This window comes from Hippopotamus amphibius, chromosome 4, assembly GCF_030028045.1.
Source record: "Hippopotamus amphibius kiboko isolate mHipAmp2 chromosome 4, mHipAmp2.hap2, whole genome shotgun sequence".
NCBI classification, from domain to species: domain Eukaryota; kingdom Metazoa; phylum Chordata; class Mammalia; order Artiodactyla; family Hippopotamidae; genus Hippopotamus; species Hippopotamus amphibius.
This window is the reverse complement of record NC_080189.1, coordinates 112,403,858-112,429,639: the sequence shown is the minus strand read 5'-3', so window position 1 is coordinate 112,429,639 and position 25,782 is coordinate 112,403,858. Positions and strand designations below refer to the sequence as shown.

General features: G+C 42.8%; 1 protein-coding gene across 4 annotated transcripts in view; it reads left to right on the top strand.

Annotated features, from left to right (window-relative positions):
* SFMBT2 (Scm like with four mbt domains 2) overlaps window positions 1-25,782 on the top strand; it is a 204,512-nt gene that overhangs the window by 132,407 nt on the left and 46,323 nt on the right. For all 4 annotated transcript variants that reach the window (XM_057733183.1, XM_057733185.1, XM_057733182.1 and 1 more), the window contains 4 exons: window positions 3,822-3,923; window positions 8,236-8,383; window positions 16,433-16,515; window positions 23,061-23,187. In XM_057733183.1, coding sequence (XP_057589166.1) covers window positions 3,822-3,923; window positions 8,236-8,383; window positions 16,433-16,515; window positions 23,061-23,187 — 460 coding nt within the window. The remainder of the gene's footprint in view (window positions 1-3,821; window positions 3,924-8,235; window positions 8,384-16,432; window positions 16,516-23,060; window positions 23,188-25,782) is intronic.

Genomic DNA, 25,782 nt, shown 5'->3' with positions numbered 1-25,782 from the left:
TCATAATCAAACACATAATTATTATGGGTCTTTGCTCCTGAATTTTAAAATTTTTATTATGTTGACTTGCTTTTGAAACTGGTGGGATTTGTACACAGTATTCCCAAGAGTTTTTTTTTTTTTTTTTCTTTTAAATGCTGATTAAAAAGTGACCTTAAGAAAGTGGAAGTTAGGGTTGGGGATAAGGGGATGTATTTTATGGTTTCCAAGTTCCTTTATGAAATTTGGAGCTCAAGTTTAAGATGCAATAGATAGGTATGGATATTTGAGACCAGACTATAAATAACCTATGTGTAGATGCAGCTACCTCTCAAAATGTTTGACTTCTTTTTCTAGTATATTATACAGGAGGGTTTAAGAGTTTTCACATAGTTTGGAACAAAAGCAAATGCATGTCCACAAGTAAGAAATTTATGTGCTTGCAACTGAAACCCAGTAGAAAAAATTTAAGGTGTAGGAAATCTGAGCCATGGTTCACAAGGGAAAACTTGTTTCTAAACCTTTGTTCACTAAGCATTATTTTCAAATTGTTTAAAAATATTTTAATGTTGTCGAGACAGAACATTGATAACAATATTTTAATGGTTTAAAAATATCAACGTTATTAATGTTTTATTTTCACCCCACGTGTGGCCATGTGTGATTTTGCTGTGGGTGATATTTCTTATGTATGAGCAGAGAGAGAGATGCTCGGAGGTTGACAAAGGAGCACAGAGACTCTCTGGAAAGAAGGAAGAGAGTGTGTGGTATCTGCACAGAGTCAATCCCTCTTAACCTAGAGGTACAGTTTGAGGCAGGATGTACTGAAATCATTAACAATAAGCATTTATAATAGAGTCCACAGCCTTGAAAGGAGAAAGTTATCTGAGGACCAGATTGCTGTCCTAAGCTCATATGCTTTATTGTGAAGGAAAGACAGATCCCACTAGACAACTGTGAATCAAACAAGGCAGCGGCTAAAGGACAGTTATTAGTGTAGGGTTCCTGGAGGCTATAGGGTTTCCAGCCCAGCATTGGGAGCTGTAATTGAGCAACCTTCTGGTAGGACTTGGAGAATAGATACCAGATGGGTGTAGCCTTGACTAAAGACTTCAAGTCAGTAGTCAAGGCCACATGGAGAGCCTGGGATGTAGAAAGTGCCTCGGGGTCATGGGTCAACCCTACTTAGAAATCTGGCTCTACTCACAGGGCAGAGGGAGGGACAAAAGCGTGCGGATCGACAAGTGGGCACACAGGCTGAAATCAAGAGGGGAGGCAGACAGCGGGTAGACCAGAAGCCCAGAATGCTGTCAGGTCGTCCCTACAGCAGAAACAAAAGGAGAAGCAATGGGAAAACAGGTGAGAGATCAAAACTGCAAGGAGAGATCCCAGGTGTTAGAGGAAGCAGGGGAGCAGTTACAGGTTTCCTGTTACTGGTGAACCCTGTCTCGAGAATGTTTAGCCTTGTAGCTGTGAGTAATGGGAGAGAAACTGCAGCAAGGAAGGACATCGCTAGCAGAAGGAAACAGAAGAACTTCCGTGAAAAGAGTACCTTCATCTTGCCCGTTTACCATAGCTACACATGTCATTAGTGCCCAAGGGCATTTATATAATACCAAATCGTATCTTAAGGACTGCTTAATAAGCTTGTTGAGTATATTCAGACAGCATTTTGTAGTATGTTTTCATTTTAGAATAATTCTTTTCAGAATGTTAAAGAGTTTTGTGCCTGAAAGGGAAAAAATATGTATCTGCCAAATCCACTTATGTGATTCAGTTCTTATTGATAGTGAGTTACTGGGGGGCCTTGATGTTTGCCGGGAGCGTTAACTTTTAATCATTTCGCTCAGATGTCAGTCATTTTGGGTTTCCTACTTCTTTGTTAATACTGTGGGTTCTGACTTGGCCTTGGTGTTTTGGGTGATGGGCGTTGATTTGCATTGTCTCTGTGCTGTTTCTTTTGATTCCTTTTCCAAGCCACCTTTAAAAGTCAATGCTTTATTTTCAGTAATAAAAAAAAGGAATCATCTCCTGTATCTCAGAATGTGTTTTAATAAAGTGATGATTGTAAGTTCAGTGAGCTTTAGTTGTACAAGTCCTTGCCCACAGAAGACATCACCCTCCTTGTTCTGATCTACCCCTCCCTGCACCAGGCACCATGTGGTCCAGGCAGACCCAGCATTTAGTGTTCACCCACTGGGTACGGAGACCTGTAGACGGCTGTGGTCACGTGAGAAATGACAGGTCCTTGTGGTTCTGTAGGCGTTTATATTCTGCCCCTGCTTTGGTAAAGCGAAGTGGTGGTGGCCAGTTTAATAAGTGGATCCCCTGTTCTGATCAGCTTTTGTGGGAGGAGAGCCCTGTGGGCTCTGCACGGTCCTCAGAGTTGGATGTATTTTGAATGGCATCCTGGAATTAATGAAGAATCCACTTTAGATTCCACGTACAGGCAATATCATAGGATATTTGTCTTTTCCTGACTTCATTTAGTATGATAATCTCTAGGTCCATCCATGTTGCTGCAAATGGCATTATTTCATTCTTTTTTATGGCTGAGTAATATTCCATTGCATACACACACACTCTCTCTCACACACATGCCCCATATTTATAAAACAGAAATAATTATAGACATAGAAAACAAACTTATGGTTTCCAAAAGGGGGGGGTGGATAAATTAGGAGTTTGGGATTAAAATATACACATTACTGTATATAAAATAGATAACCAACGAGGACCTACTTTATAGCGCAGGGAACTCTACTCAATATCTTGTAATAATCTATAATGGAAAGAATCTGAAAAAGAATATATATATGTGTGTATATATGTGTGTATATATGTATTTTTAACTGAATCACTTTGTTGTACACCTGAAACTAACATAACATTGTAAATCAACTATATTTCAATAAAAATTTCTAAAAATCCACTTTACATTGGCAGATCTAAGAAAGTCATAGATCCCCAGATATTTTGGTACCTCTCACCCATCTGATGTATTTAGAAACAGGAGGATTTACTAGCAGCTATTATTTCCTCAGGGACAGGCTGCAGAGACATGTATTTATCCCCTACTGTTTATACAGACCGTGAGTTACGAGGTGACCTCCATCTCTGCAAGATGAATCCTGGTGTCCAGAGTCCCGCCAGCTTCATCTGTTGCTGTGCAGCTGAAGTGGTTGTTGAAATCTGTTTTCTTGAGAAGGCAGGAAAGCTCCACTCACACACAATTGCTGTGAATTGTCTATAAAGCTGCCAGGCACCTATTACACAGGGGCTGTTGCTTATCTTTATAGAGCAGGAGTCAGGTTCTGATTGGCCATAGGGCTGTTTTGGAGTCTTCTATACCCCCATGTCCAAGGACCAGTATCAGTACCAATAACTGATACCTGAATGCTCTTTGACACAGAAGACAAACTGTATCTCCTGCAAGGTCCTCCCTGAAGCCTGCCAAGTTACTCCAGTACCAAGAGGCCACGTTTTCTGAGGAAGCCCCTGCTGTGTTTCAGATGACTAATTTCCTCTCTTACTCTGCCATGCTTCCGTGACAGCGCCTAGAAAGATCAAAGCTGTGCAGTGTGAATTTTTTCTTTTTCTTTTTGCTTAGTATAAATTTAAGCATGGCCACCAAGTCTTGTTTCTCCCCTGGAAAAGCAATTTAGCCTGCAGAAAATAATTAAATCCATGATATCTTGCCGTAATTAGAAATCTGAAACGGGGGAGGGTTAATTATTTCAACCCGATTTCGGTTGCCCAGTAAAGCGCTCAAGGAAAGCATCCAGTTACTGAGTTAATTTACAATACCAGCGCTTTTAATATTTTCGTCCTTTTCCCCGCAGGACCATGCAGATTTGAGAAGCCATCTCTTCACAGTTGGGATGAAGCTAGAAGCAGTGAACATGAGGGAGCCCTTTCACATCTGTCCTGCATCAGTGACCAAGGTGAGCATCCTCCCTAGCATTTCACATCCCCCTCCAGAGTGGATCCGATAAGTCTTTCTCCTCCAAGCCAAGCAGGTGAAACAGGCTCGTGTAGGGGTCTGTGGTAATGCCAAGGAAACTGAGGAAGAGGCCCTCCTCCCTGGTCCAGTGCTGTCTTAAGCTCCCTTTTTATCACTGATACCAGAGTGAGTCTGACCAGATGCCTGCTCTTGTAATGGGTGGGGTGAACTTCACTTGTCCTCTGATAGCACAGGATGCAGACGTTCGTGTCCTGCAGGGACTTGTAGGAAGATTCGGTCACTCAGCTGTGAGTTTACAGCAGTGAACTCAGCCACCGAATAGGTGCCCCCTTCTCTTATTAACCACAGTGACAGGGAAACAGCCAGTTGTCCCTGTGCTCATGAAAAGAAACTACTGATGAGTTTGCATATTATCATCTCTGTGATAGGAACTTGCTCCTCCTGTTGCAGTGATTATACTTCAGATGATCTGTTTTGAAAATACTTGAATATGGTGAAAAGCAAATTCCCATCTCCGGGGGAGTCAGCGCTTCACTTCCTTTCTCTCATCTGCTTTCACGGACGAAAGGAAAAGTCATGCATCTCAGATGCGCAGATTTAAAATGAGTGCCGTTTCACATAAAGATGTTTTTATTATGGCCTTGATCGTCTTTTAAGCTTATAATTTCCCTTCCCCGTCAAAGAAATCTCAATGAAGTCACCTCTCATAACATCTAAAGTATGTCTTTCTACCTTGAATATATATACAAACCATTTATATCCTCTTATAAATGGTGAGAGAAACCAACAAACTCAGGTTCTTAGCCAACGTGTGTTTCAGTTAACAGCCTTCTGTGCGTTTCCTAGGGTTCAAAAGTCAATTCCATTTTAATTTCTTTTCCTGAAGGAGACTGGATTGTTAATGCAGTGATTAATGTTTTGAAGGCATGCTTTTTTTTAAGTTATGATTTTACTCAAGATTTGGTGAAATTTGAGAAATACAGTAGTGATCAGGTATTCCAGAATGTGGAAAATGGTCATGGTGGTGAAGTGTCTTTCTTCTTTTCTAAAGGTTTTTTTCTTCAGTGAACATAAATTATTTTTGTAACTGTTAAAGCGATTTATTGAAAGGACAACTACATGGAACAAATCCTGCCTTATGCTTTGCACGATCATCTCGGGGTTGAAATGCATGCCCTCACCATTCATACACCATCCATTCATAACCTTTTTATTTCAAATGGCCTTTTGGGTTCTTACTGTGTCTCCTGGTAGTTGGCACATTTTTCCAAAACTAAGGAGTGATACCTTGTTGAACCCTGGCCAGAATTTCCCTTTGTTCCGAGCGGGTGATTGGGTAACGCCAGCCGACCGTTCGCCTGGATATGTGTCATCCTCTTGTCATTCTAAGCTGCCGTAATGTCGGCCTCACCTGGTCTTTATAAAATAAACCAAATCGGGACTTCCCTGGTGACGTAGTGGTTAAGAATCTGCCTGCCAACGCAGGGGACACGGGTTCGATCCCTGGGCCGGGAAGATCCCACACGCGGCAGAGCAACTAAGCTCACCAGCCACAACTGCTGAGCCCGAGGGCCACAACTACTGAAGCCCTCGCACCTAGAGCCTGTGCTCTGCAACAAAAGAAGCCCCTGCTCTCCGCAACTGGAGAAAGCCTGCGCACAGCAACGAAGACCCAACACAGCCAAAAATAAATAAATAAATAATTAATTAATTAATTTAAAAAAACACACAATATGGTATGGAGAGTGTTCAGAAATATAAATGCAACATAAGTGATTAAGAAAAATATAAACCAAATAGAGGTGCAGATGCGCCTAGCCTGTCCTTGGTCGACTCTCATGTTTTTCTACCTGTAAATAATCGTGATATGTACGTTAGAATGTGACATCCTGATCATTCTTAGAATCAGCCTAGATATCTTTATCTCATTGGATAAACAGGAGTTTGGTTTTCAGAAAAAAGAATCTTCTCTCTAAATACATGTTAAAGAGGAGGTATTTTCTCTGATTTTTAAGCCACATTTCACTTTTCATTTTATTTTCTCTTCCCGTTTGTACTAAACATAAAAGCCATAAGTCATTCTGCCTCACGTATACATCCTTCCTTCTTCCTTCTTTTACTGACCAGGTGCTGCCTCTTAGAACCTGGGTTGGCCCCTCCTAGGTGCAGGACTCACCTACACGTCATGAAGTAGTAGATTATTCTTAATGTAAATTTATCTTTAAATTTCTCTCTCTTGACGTTGGAAAGGGTTTTAGACTATTACGTCTGAGACTGTAACGCACTGTGCTGTTAATTACTCATCCTAATGAAACATTTCATTTGTATTTTCCTTGGGGCTTTTCTTCATGGCACAACTGTAGAAGAAATAAATAACAAATAGGCAAGAAAGCGGAGAAGCTCCTAGCAGGTTCAGTATGGAACGAACCCACCTCTGGCCCTACAGGGGGTTATGTTGACATGATGGGGAAAATATCAGCTGTGTGTGTAAGGTGTCTGGTTTAGACACAGGATCCTGGAATGAGACGTCTTGGGTTCTGTTTCCAGGTCTGCTCGTTCTGAGCTGCACAGTCTTGGGGAAGTTGGTTAACTGCTCTGGGCTTTGGTTCTGAAGACTGTGGTTCTGGACCAGAGGGACCAGTGTCTCTGAGCCATTTGGGACCATGAACCATGATGGATTTGAAGAAACCTCAGTTAGCTTTTCCTCTGAAGTACGTGCACAGGAACGTGCATTTTAATAGGTTTGGAGAGTCCTTAGTGGCTGTTCTTACACGGTCCAGTTTTGCTAAGGGATCCTGCTTCCAAAATTGTGCATCTTTATATATAATGCATCTCTGTGTATGTGTGTGCCTGTAGGCATGAGGGTCTAGATCATATCAATTTAACAAATATTTCCTGAGTGTTTGTAGGCACTGTTCTGGATGCTGGGAACATAAACTCCCTGCCCTTACAGAGCTTATATTCTGATGGGGGGAGACAGAGACAATAAATGAAATTAATAAAGAAGTAAAGTATGTTAAATGCTAAGGAGAAAGGGGCATCAGGGAAGGGACCGATGGGGTGTTGGAGAGGAAGGAAGGAAGATGTCATTTCAAGTCGGGCTGCCCGGGTCGGGCTGCCCGGGTCGGCCTCCCTCGGAAGGGGATGCTTGATTCTTTGCTCCTTAAAGTCTGTTTTCAAAAGCAAATCTCAGGTAGCAGAATTCTAACGAGTTACTGGAATTAACATCAAGACGAACAGAAGTGAGTTCACTCTCCAGCTAAGCTCTGAACCAGGTTGTTTCCAGGAAGTGTTTTGTAAATGAAGGAACCAGGAATCATTGCTTAGTAAGAGGGTTAAGTTTCCTAAGAAAGACTGGTTTATGTCTGTGGAGTTGGGAAAGCGATTTTTTGCCTCTGGCCTGTTTTACGGACGAGGTTCTTAAGTCCATCATGCTTTCCAGCGTGTCTGTCCACCTGATTTTTGGACTCTGCTTTTTCCATCAGCATGTCTTGTTCTATTTCTTTTCCTCATTGACTTTTTCCCTTATACTCAAATAGGTGTTTAACCAGTTCCTATGTACAAAGCATTTGCTATTCATTGTGGGAATATCTTGATGAGTAACAAAGAGGAGGCTGTCCTCACAGGACTTGGGGTCTCTTGGGAGAGATAGATGTGGCATCAGACCACCAGAAGGAATGAGAATTTTCAATTCAGAGGTTCACATCTGATCCTTTGCCAGAGTGCAGAGGGAGGGGGCGGTATTCCAGCAGAAGTGACTTTGGGGACACATCTTGAAAAATACACGGACAGTGGAGTGGGCTGTTTAGACTTGTGGGAACAGTAAGTAAGGACACGCCTGGTGTGAGTGATTTCCCCTTGGGTTGGAGGGATGATACGAAAGGTGAGACTGGACATCTCTGAGCCAGATGGTGGAGCTGGAGACCTTGAAGGATACTGTGTAAGGACGTTGGTCCCGTCTTGGCTAGGGTTTGTCTGTCTTAGTTCATTAGTTTGTTTTTCCTGTGGCTCTGGCTGTTGGTTTACTTCTATAAAGTCAAACTGATGTTTTTCCTTCTCTGTCTCTGATGCACTCTCGTTACTCATTTACTTTCCACTCATATGACCTCAGTGATCAACTAACTTTTTTATGACTGGGCCACTTTCGTAAGATACATTGAAATGCCAGTTTGTGCTGTGATCATTTGGATGAAATATACTTTCTGCATTTGGAAGCCGTGCCAGTATTTCTTATGAGTGTTACATGTTAATCCCAAGGAATTAACCCTGGGCTCTACTGTCTTTTCTTTCAGGTTTTTAACAATCATTTTTTTCAAGTGACTATTGATGACCTCAGACCAGAACCTAGTAAACTCTCGATGCTGTGCCACGCGGATTCTTTGGGGATTTTACCAGTACAGTGGTGCCTTAAAAACGGAGTCAATCTCACACCTCCCAAAGGTTTGTATTCTCTGAAAATTTACAGAATTTGGGTGATTCAGGAGAGCGTTGTATATTGTCACTGAAGTGATGCTTTTGTTAATCTAGAGAAGGTTACGCTATAAATGTTTTAGATGTGGTGGGAAGATGGTGTGTCTCATGGGTCGCTTGACACAGGGGTCTGTACAGCTCCCTCTCTTGGGAAGGTGTGTGGCTCTGGGTTCCTCCATAAACAGTTGTTCCCAGTCTGTTATTGTATGATTGGCAGCTGTGTCGCTGCTGTGTTGAGAGGGCACAGTATTGCTAAGGGATTGAGGTTAAAGACTTGAACGTGGAAGAGAAGTGGCTTTAAAAAGGCAACAAGGCACCAATGAAGCATTTCTTTAAATTTTTATTTCCGATAAGTCGAATTTTCCCCAGAGTCCAGCTGCTCTCAGATTTCCAACGCTTTGATGCCGTAGGAGGTGACAGTAATTAAGTTGGGAACCAGGTTGCATTAAAGTCATTTTAAATTGAGGTCCATAAGCCACGTATCGGTAAGTACCATGCTGAACTTTAGGGATGTGACTCTTGTCCTTGTAGGTCTAAGGTTTATCCAGGGAAGATGAGAAGATGGGAAGAAAAGGAAAGGGAGTGGTTGGGAAGAAAAGGAAAGGGAGTGGTAGGCGAGAAAATCGGAATAGGAGTAGAAAAATAAACTTCCGGGGGGGTTTTAACAGATAATCTCAAATAAAGCAGGGGTTTTGTGCTCAGCTTTTCACACCACCAGAGACTGGATTACTTGTACCTTAATTGTGCTGCACTTAACTTACCGATGGCGTGACTACACTCCGCTGGGTGTTTATCCTAACTTACCCTCCATCCTCATCCCCACGGCGGAGATGCTTTTGAATTGTTTCCATGTCAGCTGGTGCTTCTTCCCATGAAAGTTCTGCAGTAATGGAATGCAGTCTAATTATACAATGGTGAACGTCTACAGGACACTGCTTCCACTGTTTTCAGTGCCAAACTCATGGAGTCCTCAAAATTGCCCTCTGAGGAGACGTAGTGCCAGAGAATTTATGTAACGCCTGGTAAGTAACAGGACAGGAGGTCAGGCTTCTGGTTCTGTGCTTAATAGTGGGTGATGAGGACTCCAGTTAACGAGACCTCAGTTTTGTGTCCATCAGGTGCCTACAGGTGACTATCCAAATCAGTGTGCTTCAGGTTTTTAAGACGGTTAAATGGGGACACCCCCTGAATTCCACAGGTACTCTGCAGAATCAAAGATGTGATACAAGTCCACATATTTTTGTAATCTTTTAAATGACGGTACAAGTTCTGTGTTATAAACATCTATTGGTGGTAGGGAAGAGAAGTCTTCCCCTGCTGTGAAATTTCAGCAGCTGATCAGTTTTATAGTTTGAAAGCCCTTGGGCCATCTTTGTTTCTTCCCAACTTCTAATCAGAGCGTGTGTGCAGATGGCTCCCATGTCACTGAAGAAAGACATTTTCTAGATATCGAAAATGCTGTTTGGGGGACTTCCCTGGCGGTCCAGTGGTTAAGACTTCGCCTTCCAGTGCAGGGGGTACGGGTTCGATCCCTGGTTAGGGAGCTAAGATCCTACATGCCTTATGGCCAAAAAACCAAAACATAAAAAAAAAGAAGCAATATTGTAACAAACTCAATAAAGACTTTAAAAATGGTCCACATCAAAAAAAGAAAAAAATATTTAGAATGCTGCTTGGTTGGACTTTGCAAATTCCTAGTTAGTTCCTAGTAAAATAGGATCTATTTAAGAATTTTTAAAAAATGAGTTGGGTATTTCCTCACATATGTAGTTAAAAAAAAATAGGAAAAACATTTATATACGCATTTTGGATGGGTGATTGATGGATGGCCAGGGTCTTTATAGTTTTATTTTACTTATTTAATTTTTAAAAATTAATTTTATTTATTTATTTTTGGCTGCATTGGGTCTTTGTTGCTGCATTCAGGCTTTCTCTAGTTGCGGAGAGCGGGGGCTACTCTTCATTGCAGTACATGGGCTTCTCACTGCAGTGGCTTCTTCTGTTGTGGAGCACAGGCTCTAGGTGCACAGGCTTCAGTAGCTGCAGCATGTGGGCCCAGTAGTTGTGGCACATGGGCTTAGTTGCTCCGCAGCATGTGGGAATCTTCTTGGACCAGGAATCGAACCCGTGTCCCCTGCATTGGCAGGTGGATTCTTAACCACTGCTCCAGCAGGGAAGTCCTTGAAAACATTTCTGATCGTTGAAATGTTCAACAATCTTGTTCACTTATCCCTGAATTTACTTTGTTCTTCAAGATTCTTAAGCTGGTTTTCCTGTTGACAGTTGGCATTTATGTGATGTTAGACTCCATCCTGGGGACATGGCTGCATCTCCTAACATTGTTTATGATTCAGAATAACATTTTGAGTCTTCCCCCAGATGGAGTCGTATACATGTCACACTGTGCCCTTATGTGCATTAAATACTGCTCAACATTTTTTTTTATTCTAAAAGATAAAGAAGTTGGAATGGCTGGTGTTTATACTAACTTGACTTATTTGTTTCCCTCCCCTGTCTTTGCTCATTTTTCTTTTTTTTCCCCCTGCACTATTCCATGAATGGAAAAATAGAATACTTCAATTGGAAATGAATGTGTACATTTTCAAGATCTGCATCAGGGAGGTCTTGAAAAAATGAATATCAACTGAGAATATAGAGGGAGCTGGTGGATTTCAAAGGCAGGAGTAGCTTTCTAAAAAGTGGCATGGACGAAAGGAAATGCTTTAAGCAGTTGCTAGTGTTTTTTTTCTCCCTCCCTGTAAGCAAACTCATGAAACACATCTGGAGATTGTTGAGAACGCTTGTTCAGGATAGACCTAGCACTTCCACACCTGAGGGCTGTGTGGTCCTGCTGCCTCACCTGTGCAATGGGCACCTCCAACCTACTTACGGCTCCAGGTGGCTGTGAGGCCCATGCAAGATGTTATCATGTGCTAAGCCTGAGTAAGTGTCCAAGGAACTCGGTGAAAGCCTTGGGCTCGAGAGAGGAGGTATCTCTGTTCCGTAAGGAGAGCAGTGCCCTGAAGAAGTGCCCAGTAGGGCCGCTGTAACCATTCATGAGATTTTCTGAGGAAGGGTTAGGAATGTGCTCTTATTACAGCGTGGTTTCTGTTGTGTCGTCTCCCATTCCTGTATCTCGGTCCTGCTATTTGCTGATCTTTGAAGACGATTGTGTCGTATTTCCTTTAAAAGAGATGTTGGGGCTTCCTAGGTGGCGCAGTGGTTAAGAACCCGCCTGCCAATGCAGGGGACACGGGTTCGATCCCTGCTCCGGGAGGATCCCACATGCTGCGGAGCAACTAAGCCCGTGCGCCACAGCTATTGAGCCTGCATTAAAAAAAAAAAAAAAAAAAAAAGAGATGTTGAACTAAAAGCTAAAGAAGCTTCCTGTGAACCCCAGGTGTTTCGGCACCTCAAGGACTTGAACGTTCTCTAAGGTGCAGAAGATATCTCTGGATATCTGTGATTTTCCGTCATGAGGGGTAGGATTCTTCAGGGCTCTCTCTCCTCATTCCCCGCGTCTCCCTCCATCCCTGCCTTTATCCGCTGCGTCACACTTACCATGTGCCTCTGCGACGCTCCTAGCGGCCGGAGCAGATGAAAGCAGAACACATGCTTGTTTCATCCTTGTCTTACCAGCAGCCAAGCAGAGTCCGGCAAACTGGAGACTTACAGCGACTCATTACTAAGTAAATGCATTTCCTTCTTTTAGAAAGTGTTACCACTTTTTAGGACTTCAGGGTGTATTTCTGAAGACTTTTTTAAACTGCAGATTTAATACACATGCGTTTTTTAAAAGTTTGAAAAAAAAGAGAAAATTTTCCTATCCTGAAAAAATAAGTTTTGGTGTACATTCTTTCAGATTTGTTTCCTTGAAAAAAAAATATATATGTATATAACTTTGTATATCTATGTAATTGTTTTAAACCCACTACCTTGTCACTTATGTGTTAAGATGTATCATGCCAAAATATCTACTACTTGAAGGGGGGAATGCTGTGATCTGTAGATAAATAATTGGTTTAAACACGCGCCCGTCATTCTTGGGTGCTGTCGTACATGGAACGTGTGCACGGGTGCCCCATTGTCGCTGTAGGACCCGCCATAATGGAATTCCTTCTCCGTTGTCACTCCACGTCCCTCCGCTCCAGCCCCACACGCCTCTGTGCTCTTTCTAGAACATTCTGGACTTACACTGGCTTTTGCAGGTGCTGGTGCCCCTCCCTGGCTCCCGCTGCCCTCGGGTAACCGCACGGCTGTCACCACCTGGACATCCAACTTTCCGCAGGCCTTCCTCCAGGCAGCCCTTCCTCCAGGCAGCCCTCTGGCGCCCTGCTCCAGCTTCCCTCTGTAGCGCTACTGATGCCGGAGTTTTTGTCCTCGTGGGCTGCCTGTGTCCTCTCGCTGAAGTGGAAGCTCTGGGCGGGGAAGGAGGTTTTTCAGTTAGGGACATTTCTGTGCACAGAAGTTCTAGTCTTGGGAGCCTGTGTGGCACGTAGCAGGCACTGACACGTGCAGGGCTGGGTGAACCCATGAGCGGACCAGTGGCTGGGCTGGAGAGGAGACATCGGGGAGATCATCACACATGTTGCCAAGTTGGCACCTATGACAGCCAAGTTATACGTCAGCCCGAAGTGCACACAAGTGCCTGCTTCCGAGCAGCCTTTACAGTGGTGGATTTGTATGACTGCTTTTCATTTTGCCGTGCAGGTGGACGCCAAACATGATATTCTTCTGCTGTTTTTATTTTTTATGAAGACTGTGCTTTTATTTCCTGTCCACCTAGCACAGAACAGGAGCTTTTACTCCGGTGGTCTATTTTTTTGAGAGAGAAATCCTTTTTAAAGCCCTGCCCTTCCCTCCATCCCACGTCACTGGCAGGAGACTTCCATGAGTCTCTCGGGGTTGTCGTGGTTCACTTCCTGGTGCTGAGGAGAGACCTGACTTCCTCCAGGAACTGGATACGGTCAGGATTCTGTGAGCAAAGGGGAAGCGGGAGGATGGCTGAGGGAAGGCCGTCCTGTTTTATTCCTGGATTGGTTGACTGGTGGTGCTTTGATTATCTTTAAAAATAGAGCAAAGATGCTATGCTTTCCAAAATTTTTTATTATGGAAACAATTGATGAACATTAGTGAAAGCTTGGAAAATACAAGGAGGTAGAAGAAAAAAGTATCCAGGAGTCCCCCACCCAGATAATTATTTTGATATTTCCTAGTTTTTCTTACATTTCCTCTGGACCTTTCCTTTGCATATTTTAATGTCAATTCAATAATTCTGTATATGCTTGTAGCAGTCTTTTTATCTAAACTTACAGTAATCATTTTTTCATCATTTCTTTTAGTAAACTACATGCAGTTTTCATGCATGCACGAGTTTCCATGGACTTGGCTGAGTTTCATGCCATTTCCTATTTTTGAGTGTAGGGATTTTTTTATCCTCAGAATTATCAATAATAATGCTGTGGTATCTCAGTGTATCACACTTTGTCAGTTTTGGGGGTTGTTTTTATGGGAGACATTCCCAGAAGTGAAATTTTTGTGTCAAAGTTCATGCATGTTTTTACCTTTAAATTGTTTCTCAGAAGAATTGTCCACTTGCACTGCCAATTCTCCTGTTTGCAAGTGGAGCTGTTCTGTGTCAATTAATTTGTATCATAAGGAGATGGGTCATCGACCTGTTTCCTTTTGGACCCCTAACGGAACTTCATGCAGAATAAACACTAATTAAAGCTTAAATAACCCTAGTGGTGGAGGTTCAACAGTCTCCAGTGGCAGCTCGTTACAAATTTTAATAGCCCAAGGGGTTTCGATTTCCTTTTCTTTCCTTTTCTTTTCCCCTCTGCTGTTATCCTCCCTCCTGGGTTTGAAACATGCTTTCCCGGCTAAGGTTGAGCCTTGATACTTCTTGTTCTGTCTGTGTTGATTTATGAGCATAATTGACCCCTCTTGTCTCTATTATCTGAGCCACAGCAATTTGTTTTTATGTAGCAGTTATTTTCTGAGCTGTCACAAAAATGCTGTACAAAGCGAGCTCATTATCAGCCTGAAGGAGAAGAATTTTAAGTGATGAAGTGAATAAAGGTCCCTAAGAGAAGGAGGAGGAGTAGAGGTTGAAGCTGTTCAGATATTCAAGGGAAGGAGGGAGTTCTGGGGACAGAGTAACGGCTTGTTGCTCAGGTACCCAGCAAGACTTGGTTATATCCTGAAATTATTAGCTTAAAACTCACTCCCTGTAGAGAGTCTTGGCGACTGGATATAGTAGGATTGAATGTAGGCCAAGAAACCGTGAGCCTGGCATTTATGGAGGCTGAAATCCATCGAAAGTTGGTGGTTATGAACGTGATAGAAAATCCAGCTACGTGTCTATCTGAACAGGGAGTAGAGGTGACCGCTAAGTTGGAAAGTTTTATCTGAACAGATACCATACAGAATACCTACAATTTGATGTTATTTCAGAAAATGGTTTGCTGTTCATTTATATAAATTTTTCCTCTCTCTCCCCTATCCCCGTGATCTTGATAAGATTCCTTTGCTCACAGACTAACTCAGGAAGTAGCAGAAGTCCAGGGAAGAGATATGGAACAGAAGGAGATCTTGACTTTAACAAAGCCAGTCGGCCGTGGCCCTAAACAAACAGGGTCCGGGACTCCCCTGGTGGTCCAGTGGTTAAGAATCCGTCTTGCAATGCAGGGGACGCTGGTTCGATCCTTGGTCGGGGAACTAAGATCCCACATGCCATGGGGCAACTAAGCCTGGGCGCCACAACTAGGGAGCCTACGTACTGCAACTAAGACCCGACATAGCCAAAAATAAATAAATGAATAAATAAATAAATATTTAAAAAACAAACAACAGTCCTTCTGTTGCCAGACTCAGCTTGTCTCCAGCCGTTCAGTTGAGCGCTCTTCTAGGGAGTGTCTTGTTATATAACCTGTCTTCATCGCGCCTGTCGCACTTTTCCCCTAGGAGAAGAGAAGGGAATTACCTGCAGAGGGGAGGGAGTTATCCTAAGTAGCAGTAGTGATTAGTAATGGTGGCTCTGAGTCATGACATACAACAGCTAGTGGAGACGTTGAAGATCTTTCCTTTATTCTGTGGATTAGTAGATAGGGAAGGTCAGGTACAGAAGACTTAATTTACTTTGACCTTGGTTCATCCAAGTCCTGGTAGAACTGGGTCTTAATCTAGTTCTCCTCTCTGGTTCAGTACTTTTCATACAGTGAGGTGACTTCTCACCAGTTTGAGGGGTCTTTCGGTGAATTCTCCTATTCTTATCTATTAATGCAAGGATGTGATCTGAAACAGTTCCAGAGAGAGCACTGGAAGTGGACGATTACATTAATTGTAAAGAAACGTGCAGTACCTTGATTAAGACACATTTTGTTTGGTTTATAAAATATTCGGAAGAAAGTTGGTTTGGTTGCTTCCAGAAACCTCTGGTGCCAGAGCCCTCTGGCTGGAGGGAAGCTCTGGGGAGAAGGTCTGGGGGAAAGGGCATGTGGAAGAACATGCCCTTGTCTTACCTTCTGTTACTTTGTAAAAATTATCCCCCTCTAGTGTTGTTTCCCAATAAAATCTCATGGTTTCCACGAAGATGTTGAGATGTAAGTTCATGTGAACTTAGAATGGACATGAGGGCGTCTGTTATTGTGTATTTCTGCAAAATGCCTTGTGCATACATGTATTGTATGATACTCTGTCTCATCTATTCTCCCCCAGAGCAAATCTATCCCCGGCGTGCACTGATGTGGGTAACTTGCCCTTTCTTCACCTGATTTCAGACACCGAGTTATGACAATGATGGTACACCTTACCTGTGTTTCGTACTTTACACTTCCTACAATATTTCATTGAACCCTCAGAAAATCTGATGTGTTGTCATGCTTGAGAAAGAGCTTCACCTTTTGGGGGCCTATGCCTGCCCCCCCTTATGGCTTTAATTCCTGACACACCCTGGCTGTTCATTGTTCTGAGATGTGGCTTGGTTAATGCATTTTATCTGTGTTTTGTCACGTGCAGGGTACTCTGGCCAGGACTTCGACTGGGCAGGTTATCACAAGCAGCACGGGACAGAAGAAGCGCCTCCCTTCTGCTTCAGAAACGTAAGAAACTTGGTTCTTGCTACTCCTTTTCTCATAAATGTTGTCCGCCTTGAGTTGTATAAGTTGCTTTCTGTTCATTGAACAAGATGAGTGGTACCCTGTACGACGGGACCCTAAACCGTCCGTCGATTTTGAAACGTCCTCCTTTCCACTTGTGTATCAGTCAGGACGATGCTGGGCTGTAGTGACAGATCGACTACTAAAGGTGTTATGAGTCTCTCTCCCCTGTGGACGGTCCAGGTTGTTCCCGGTTAGCAGGTGGTTCTTCTCCTTGCAACGAGCCTTGGGCTAGGTCTGTACTCAGGCCTCATCACCCGAATCTAGTGAGCAGATAGGAACGGAGAAGCCGGAGAAGATAATCCTAGTTCCAGACTCTGTAGCTTGATAGTGACACACATTCCACATTACTTCCGTCGCCTTCCGTGGTTGAGAACCAGTCACTGGGCTGCACGATGCCCTGCGTGAGACTGGGCAGTGTGCTCTGGCGGGGCTGCTGTCCCGCCACCTGGAGCCTGTACGCTGGCAGGAGGAGGACAGAGCGTGATGGACAGCCGGCCTCCTGGGCCACCATTAACTGTGCCCTTGCTGTGGAGGGTGATATTGAGAAGTTCTTTGCATGGGCGATTCTCTGCTCCTGAGGTATATGCTTAAAATATGTTCCTAACTTTTTTATTGGATTAAAGTAATAAGCTGCTCATCCAGCAGTTTGATGTGCTGCTGACTTTGAGCCACCCCCTTGTTCAGATAGAGCTTATTAGCACAGAGACACATAAAATAACTCTGTGTGTATGTGTTTAAACGTGTGTACTTGCTTAGTTATAGGAGTTTGTTGTATAAGATAGTTTATAAATTATTCATGTAAACTTTATCAACCGTAGGAACTGAAAAGGGATGTGAATTATCATCTCCGTTTCGAGAATGAGACACAGACGTATAGCCTTCTTTGTTGATCGTGCATTTAGTTATTTTTTTAATATTTATTTGTGTATTTGGCTGTGCATGGGATCTTCATTGCGGCACGTGGGCTCCAGCTCCCTGACCAGGGGTTGAACCCGGGCCCCCTGCATTGGGAACGCGGAGTCTTAACCGCTGGACCACCAGGGAGGTCCCGAACATGCACTTGGTTATGAAAGTTAATTTTTTATGCTAAGGAAAAAGACGCCATCTTCCAGTTGCAGACTCCAGGTACCAGGGCCGTGTGCTCCCACACTGAAGACTTGTTTTCTGGGCACGTGCTCCTGAGCTGTGATTCACTGTTGCCCCGCCGATAACGTGTACTCCAGGGATTCAGTTGGCAGCCCTTCTGTTGGGAAGAGCTGGCTTCATAGAGAGAAGCTCAGTACTGAGCATAAATCATAATCAGACTTTGGAGAATTAAGTAGGTTGATGACGAGGTCAGCTTGTTCTCATAAATACAGAAACAGGGTTGGAAATCAGGGCTCCTTTACATGATCAGATGAGCTTCTACTGGATGACACTGCCTTTCACAAAGCTAGCTCTTCTGAAGCGTTGAAAGAGCTGTGTGGTGGGGATGAGGTGGCGTGGACACAGCTGTGTGACCTACCACCATGGGGACAGCAGCGGGTTAACTCAAGGCATATTCAGTCCGGCAGAGTCTTACTAGGCTTTGTACCTTATTGACAGCCCTTGTCACGGAATCTACTGGCCTCATTGCCTTTCATTTGCGATTGTGGAAACCCTTTATCACATCCTCAAACCGCTTGGAGGTTGTGCTTTCTTCCAGATGGGAGATCGTCCATCCCTGACTCTTTAGCCTTGGGAAGAAATTCCTCACGTCTCCCCCTTGTTCTGGATTCAGGGAGTTATTTCTTCTGTGATAACGTGGTTCCCCCAAAGTGTCTTTTTTTTTTTTTTGGTTGGCTGTGTCAGGTCTTAGTTGTGGCATGCAGGATCCTTCCTTGCGGTGCACAGACTTCTCTCTAGTTGTGGAGTGGGCTCTAGTTTGCGGCACGCAGGCGCACGCGGGCTCAGTAGCCCCGCGGCATGTGGGATCTTAGTTCCCTGACCAGGGATCAAACCTGCATCTCCTGCATTGGAAAGCAGATTCTTTGCCACTGGACCACTAGGGAAGTCCCGCACAAGGTGTCTTTTTATCTGTTCTCTACTGACATCAGCCAGCCATTGTCCAAATGGGTCTTTAGAATGGAGCCAGGACCCGTGGCCTCTGAGCGTTCAGGATTTAGCTACTGAGATGAAGTCTGTATTAGTGAAGATGCTGGCGGATTCATTAAGAATGCACTTGTTGCAAAGATGCCCCCCTTTGTTTCTGACTGTCCGTGTATTTAATCGACAGGATTGTTATCTGCCCGGTGGCCCGTGCGTTGCATTACTGGTACTTTGCTGGATGTTGTTAGCGGGCTACAAGTGCTCTTTAGTGGAATGCTTATCGTGAATTCATTTTTTAATCGCACATCTCGTGTGTACCAGAGGAGGGGTAGTGTGGAAGTGGATGCACGGAAGACGTTTCCCTGGGGATGTTTAACAGTCTGAGGAGGCCCTGAGATGGATTGACACAGCCAAGTGCTTAGTAAAATAAACTCGCAGGTAACAGTTCTGCTATTGATCCTTTATAAATTACCCTCGGGCAGTGAGTTGAAACGAAAATAGGTTATGCAGTTGTAGCTTTCCCTTATTAAGTAGGATAAAACGCATTTTAACTTACTTAGAGGCTTTTCAGGCGGCCTATCGAGTCATGTCATCAAAAAGAAGCTCGATACCTAATATGCGTGAACGAGGCAGGATGACTTGCAGAAAGACAGCCAACCTAGAATTCCTTTGATTTCTATTTCCGAAGAAACATAAAGGAAAGGAGCAAACTGGTTTCTCAACATACATTGGATAATTTTATTCTGATAACATAAAGATATAATTGCATTTTCAACTTAACTTCCATAAAAAGACATGGGAATGGGAATTACCTTGGTTTCTTTCCACGAGTCACATAAAGATGTAATCTCTCTTACTTACAGAAACCTGTTTATCTCAGTTTATGTATGTCAAAGTAGGTATATTTATACAGTGTTGTAACGTCTGATAAAAATTTATAGTAGTGGGTAATTTTGGAAATTTTCATATTTATTTTAAAATGTTAGGGAGTTTTGCTTCCAGTATTGGCTGAGTAAGCTCATAGTGAATTCAGCCCCCTGCAGATAGCAACTATAAATTCTGGACAGAACTAAAACTAGTACCTGAGAGACATGGAGAGTGAATAAAAGCAGGCGGATTCTGGAGGGGAAGAGGTGCTTGGAAGAAAGGAGTAGTAGGAGTGGCCATCCCATTTTGTACAGACTTTTGGCCTGCGGTCAGCCACAGTTGACAACATAGAGGGTGATGAAAACAGCAGCATCAAACCCAAGGCCCTTCTGGCCTGATGAACCAGATGACAGGATTTGGGCAACCACAGCTCCTGGAAAGTGAGGGAAGACTCACACAGGGGAGAGGCAGGAGGGGAGGGCACCGATTCAGCGTATAAACTCTGCTGAAATCTTTAACTGATCCCTGAACCATGTATGTGCCAGGGAAACTCAAAGAAGCCTTGCTAAGGATGAAAGAGCTGAACTGAGATTTGAGCTGCTTCTCAAGAGACAGGGTGTGTTGTTTGTGTCCAGCCAAGTTAATTGCTTGCGAAACAGAAAAATCAACACTCTTGGGAGGAAGAGAGCGCGATCCGGAGTCTCCGTGACATATTTTTAAAGCATCCAGGTTTCAATCCAGAGTTGCTCAATGCATGAAGAAATAGCAAAATCTGACACATTCTCAGTAGAAAAGATAAGTCAACAGAGAGCAAACCCAATGTGACCCAGAGGCTGGCATTAGCAGGTGCGTGTTTTAAAGCCCCTGTTACAACTAAGCTCTGTGGTGTGAAGCAGTGTTCCTCAGAGCAGTTTCTCAGTGTTTCTTCAGCGTCTCCTGGGAACTGGTCAGACATATAGGTTCACTCTTTTTCATGACAAAATAAAAGTAAATGGAAAAAGAGTATGTCCTAAAAAGAAAAGAAAAAAAAGCAGCATAGGTTCACTGGCCTCACCTCTGATCAACTCAATCACAGACTTTGGGGTGAGGCCCAGCAGGCTATGTTTTTAAAAAAAAACTCTAGACAATTCTGATTCACTCTAAAATTTTGAACCATTGGTGATAAGGGAAAATATTCTTGCAACGAATAAAAAGATAGGAAGTACCAGAACAGAAGTAGAGAGCATAAAAGGAGGAATTTTAGAACTAAAAAATATAATATCCAAAACAGGCAAATGCATCGGAAGGGCTTAATAGCAGGATAGAGATGACAGAGTCGAGTTCATGACCTTGAAAGTAGAAATGATCCTGTCTAAAGAGCAGAGAGGAAGACACTGATTGGAAGGAAGGGAGGGAAAGATGAACAGAATCCCAGGGATCTGAGCAACCGTATCATGGGCCCTTGGTGACCCAGAAGAAGCAGCCACAGAGATTGCAGAAGAAAAAAACAGGTGAAGAAACAGGGGCCCCAAATTTACCCAAGTAGCTGAAAATCGAAATGTACGAGTTCAGGACGCTCAGAGTAAGCAGCCTAAATACAAAGACTTGCAACTAGTCCAATTGCTGATAACCAGACATGAAGAGAAGAATCTTCAAAGTCTCCAGAGAAAAAAGAGACATATCTAATATAGGAATAACCATTTAAGTAACAACAAACTTCTCATCAGAAACAGCGGAGGCTAAGAGATGGTGAATTGATGTCTTTAGATTGCTCAAAGAAGAAAAGTGTAATTCTGTATACAGCAGAAATGCACCTCCTGAATGAAGATTTAAAATAAAAAAAACTTCTCCAAGGAAGATTGTACAAATGACAAAGAAACACACGAAAAGATGCTGAACATTATTGTTCAGAGAGACAATGCACGTTAAAAGCACAGTGAGATACACTAGACCTACCTATTAGAAAGGCTAAGCTTTGAAAACCTGGTAATGCCAAGTGCTGGTGAGGATGCTTAGCAACTGGAACTCCATACACTGCTGGTGGGAATGCAGAATGGCATATTGGAAAGTAATTTGGCAGTTTCTTAGAAACATGCATTTACCACATGGTCCAGCAATGCTTCCGTTTCTAGGGAAACGAGAACTTAGTGTTAGAGGCTGAATTTTGTCCCCCCAAAATTCATGTGTTACAGTCCCAGTTCCCAGCACCTACACCTCAAAATGTGACTGTACTTGGGGTTCAAGTGTTTAGAGAATTAATTAAGGTTAAATGAGGTCATATGGGTAGAAAAGGAGATTAGGACACAGACCACATACATGGAGGATAGACCATGTAATGACACAGGGAGAAGACGGCTGTCTTCAAGCCAAGGAGAGAGGCTTCAGAAGAAATTAACCCTGCAGACCACTTGATCCTGGATTTGCAGCCTCCAGAACCATGAGACAATAAATTTCTGTTTTTTAAGTTGCCCAGACCGTGATATTTGCTGTGGCAGCCCGAGCAGATTAATATACTTACGTTCACACAAAAGCTTGTCCTTGAATGTCCATCGTGGGTTTATTCACAATTACCAAAGCCCGGAAATGACTCAGCGGTCCTTCAGCTAGTAAATGGATAGATAAACCGTGGTACATCTGTACAAACTACTCAGCAGTAAAGTAGAATGAGGTAGCGATCCCTGTGACAGCACGGCTGGCTCTCAGATGCCCTTAGCTTAGTGAAAAAAGCCAGACTCACAAGGCTCCGTAGGGAAGGATTACACTCAGATGGTATTACAGAAAAAATGGAATCACAGGAGCAGAAAGCAGATCAGTGGTCTGGGAGCTGGGGGTCTGGGAAGGATTGGTCGCCGAGGGGGCAATGCAAGGGCATCTTGGGGGTGAGGGCATGTTCTGCATCTCGACTGCGCTTATAGCTGCGTGATCGTGTGCATTCACCCGACAGCCCTGCTTTCTTGGAACAGCACACCAGGGTGAATTTCCCTCTGTTCATTTGTAAAAAGGAATTTTAAAAGTAAATAAAAATAAACAAACCAAAAGAACAAATGGAACATAGAGACCATTTCAGATGAAAGGAAACTGGGAATTCATCACCAGCAGACCTGCAGTTAAAAAAAAAAAAGCTGGAGGACAGACATCGTGCTGAAGGAGATGGCCCCAGGTGGAGGTCGCGTCTCCTTTCACCCTCAGATGCGCCCGGGACCATGCGAGTGAGGAGCGTGGGGAAGTGGGAGACGTGATCGGTACCACAGCGATTCCGGGGGGCGGAAGGATGCACATGGAACTGGGAAGGGAGAACGGACTCACCCTCTCGCTCATTCAGCAGACATTATTAGGCACCTGCTGTGTGCCAAGCAGAGTTCTCATTTCTGGGATACAAGCGAAGGATGCGTGGTTCCTTCCTCGTGGATGGTGGGGAAAAACTCAGCACGTGCGCTCGCCTGTCTGTCTTACCAGTGAATCTGTGCATGTGCACGGGCGCGCGTGTGTCCTTTTCTGCCGCCAGCTCTCTTGCTGTGCGTTCTCTCTCTGCGGTATCTGGTGGCTCAGTGTCAGTTCTCTTTCTCTTTCAGACATCATTCAGTCGGGGCTTCACGAAGAACATGAAACTTGAAGCCGTGAACCCCAGGAATCCGGGAGAACTCTGCGTGGCCTCTGTCGTTGCTGTGAAGGGGAGGTTGCTGTGGCTTCACCTGGAAGGTACTCACAGTTCGCGGTTGTCCTCAGTTCAGGGTCCACCTGGAGATGGCAGGGAGCAGATGACTTCAGCTCTGCTCAGAACTTCCCCCTTTGCTTTCCTTTTATTTCAGCTGTCTTAAATTATTCAGCATTCTTAAATCAGTGAAACTAATCAAATATAAATTTGTTCAAAGGCTCTCATCTTAACTAATAATTTCATGAAATGAGATGCCGGTGCGATAATTATGTTTGTTACACCGTGGTCTTTTTACATCTCTGATTATAAAAGCTAATGTCACAATTAAATTAATATGAGTCACTAAAACCGGTATTTGAGGTCTTGGTTGTTAAGAGGATAAAATTATATATTTGCATTTTAGTGTGAATCATACCCTTTACTTTGGTTTCCTTCATAGATGTTTAATTTTTCCTTAAAATAGTAACTGGACAAGACTTTCTCCCCAGATATATAATAAACAGAATTTAGGCTTGTTTGTTTAATAATGTTTAAACTGTTCTTCATAGCTGCATTTTATTTATAGACGTTCAGATAACTTCCAGAACAATGTACTTTGTAAGCAGAACCTTGGTCAGTTTGTGGACTTAGAAGACTGTTTTTTTCAGATGTTATATTTTCAGTGAGGAGGAATTAAAATGAATTTGCTCTCTAAGGTTTTGTCATCTTTCTGTGATTTAAAGTTCTTTGGGTCTTTTGTTTGTTAGTTGTTTGTTTTTCCATTTCATAGCACTTGGTAGTTATTTCAAGTGTATGTAGAAAAAGAATAAGATGCTGTTGGTGAGTAGTGAAGCGATGTTCTCTTTCCTAGTCCAGATTTTAAATTTTATGACGTGGTCAGCCACTGTTGGAATAGAAGGTTTGGAAGGTCATAGAATTGATGCTAATGGCTTTATCCTCTTTCCTCAGTAAGCAAGTCTGAAAAAGCACTGAAAGTTCTTTCATAGGTCTACCATATAATAAGTATGATAGTCCAGGAGATTGGGAGCAGCAGAGAACAGTGATTCTAGCTGAAAGTCCTGTGCTTTGTTAATTCCCAGAAAATAGTTTAAAACATCACTATGGTTTAGGATTTCAAAATCGATCTGAAATAAAAGGAAATCCTCCAAAAGTTGGTAGCTTGGTAGATTTTTGAGTAGAATAGCCTCCAGTTGGAATTAGCCAAAATGTAGACACAGGTGTCATGGTGATATTTCTGCAGCTATTGGGATAGGACATGAACTTATTTTCATTGCTGCATATAAAGTTGAAACAACGGCTCTTGGAAAACCAAGATCCCGGCAGTGATTCTGAATCCCTAAATTAAACTTGCTGCCTAATACTGTGCTAAGCCTAATACTATGAGAGATTAGAGTCTTGTTTGCATGATTAATTTGAAAACAAAAGTGGTAAAGTTCAGAGCCCATGTTTCATCATCATTATTTAGTACATGATGGTTAAAATTCTTCGGCAGTCATAATTTATTTAGCAGTGTGCACTTCCAAAGTGCTTTACAGCTGTTAATTACCTAACAGAGAGCAGTAAGAGTGCCCTACATTTCCGTAGGTGGAGAAGCGAGCTAAGCCATTAAGACGTGCCTGAGGTTCAGTTTCACTGCTCTTGACATCTTTGTTGCATAATTCAGCAGACCCTACAGTCTCCCAATTCTTGAAAAGAATGACGAGCAACATCTAAACATTAACATCAATGTTTAACATTAATGTTACATTAACATTAACATCTAAAAACAGTAATACTTCTGACAGTCTTTCCGCGTTACTGCCTTTTCTTTGGATGTAAACTTCTGGTTTTAGAGCAAGAAATGTACATCAGCTCATGTCAGCTCTTTTTCTTATTCTCCGGAGTGCTTTCATTGGGAGTAATGAAAATTAGTTAGCATTAGGAAGCAGGTCAGAAAGTTGATTGTCCGTTTTTCCAGACCTTTTGCGTATTAAAAAATTAAAAAACAAAACAAAACCAATCTGTTGAATATTGTTTACCTGATGTTAGTGGTCAAAATTAGGCATTTGGCTTATCAATTAAAGTTAAAATTCGTTCAGTCGCCTGATCTTTCTTGAGTTTTGTTTTTTTTTGGGGGGGCGGGTTGTTTTGTTTTTTGGCCCTTCTCGGACATTGACCTTTTAAAATGACAGCAAGGTTAATGGTGCTTACCTCTCATTTTCTCAAAGTTTTTTGTATTTAGTGTTTTCTTCCTCGGGCCTTGGGACAAGATGTTAGAGATTCACTCCAGTCACTTTGGGGCAGTTAAATTATTTTTATAATGATGTTGATTCTTACTATAGATCGTTTACATGACACTTAATTTATAATGTACTTCATACCAATTTATTTTTATATATTAAATTGATTTGAAATATTTTCAACACATGACTAATCGACTGCATTTAGCTAATTAAAATGATGATTTTAATTTAGTATTTGACTTCTCTTAAAGTCAGATAGTTCTTTAAGTGCTAGTGTTGACGAGGCAGGGATGAATCAGTACGTGAGATGAGGGTAATACTGTCCTGGATGCGTATTTGTAAAGAAGTCAAGTTCTCAAACACTGCTGACAGCTCGCCAGGGCCGTTTCTGACGATGGGGTTTTGTGTTTGGGAAAG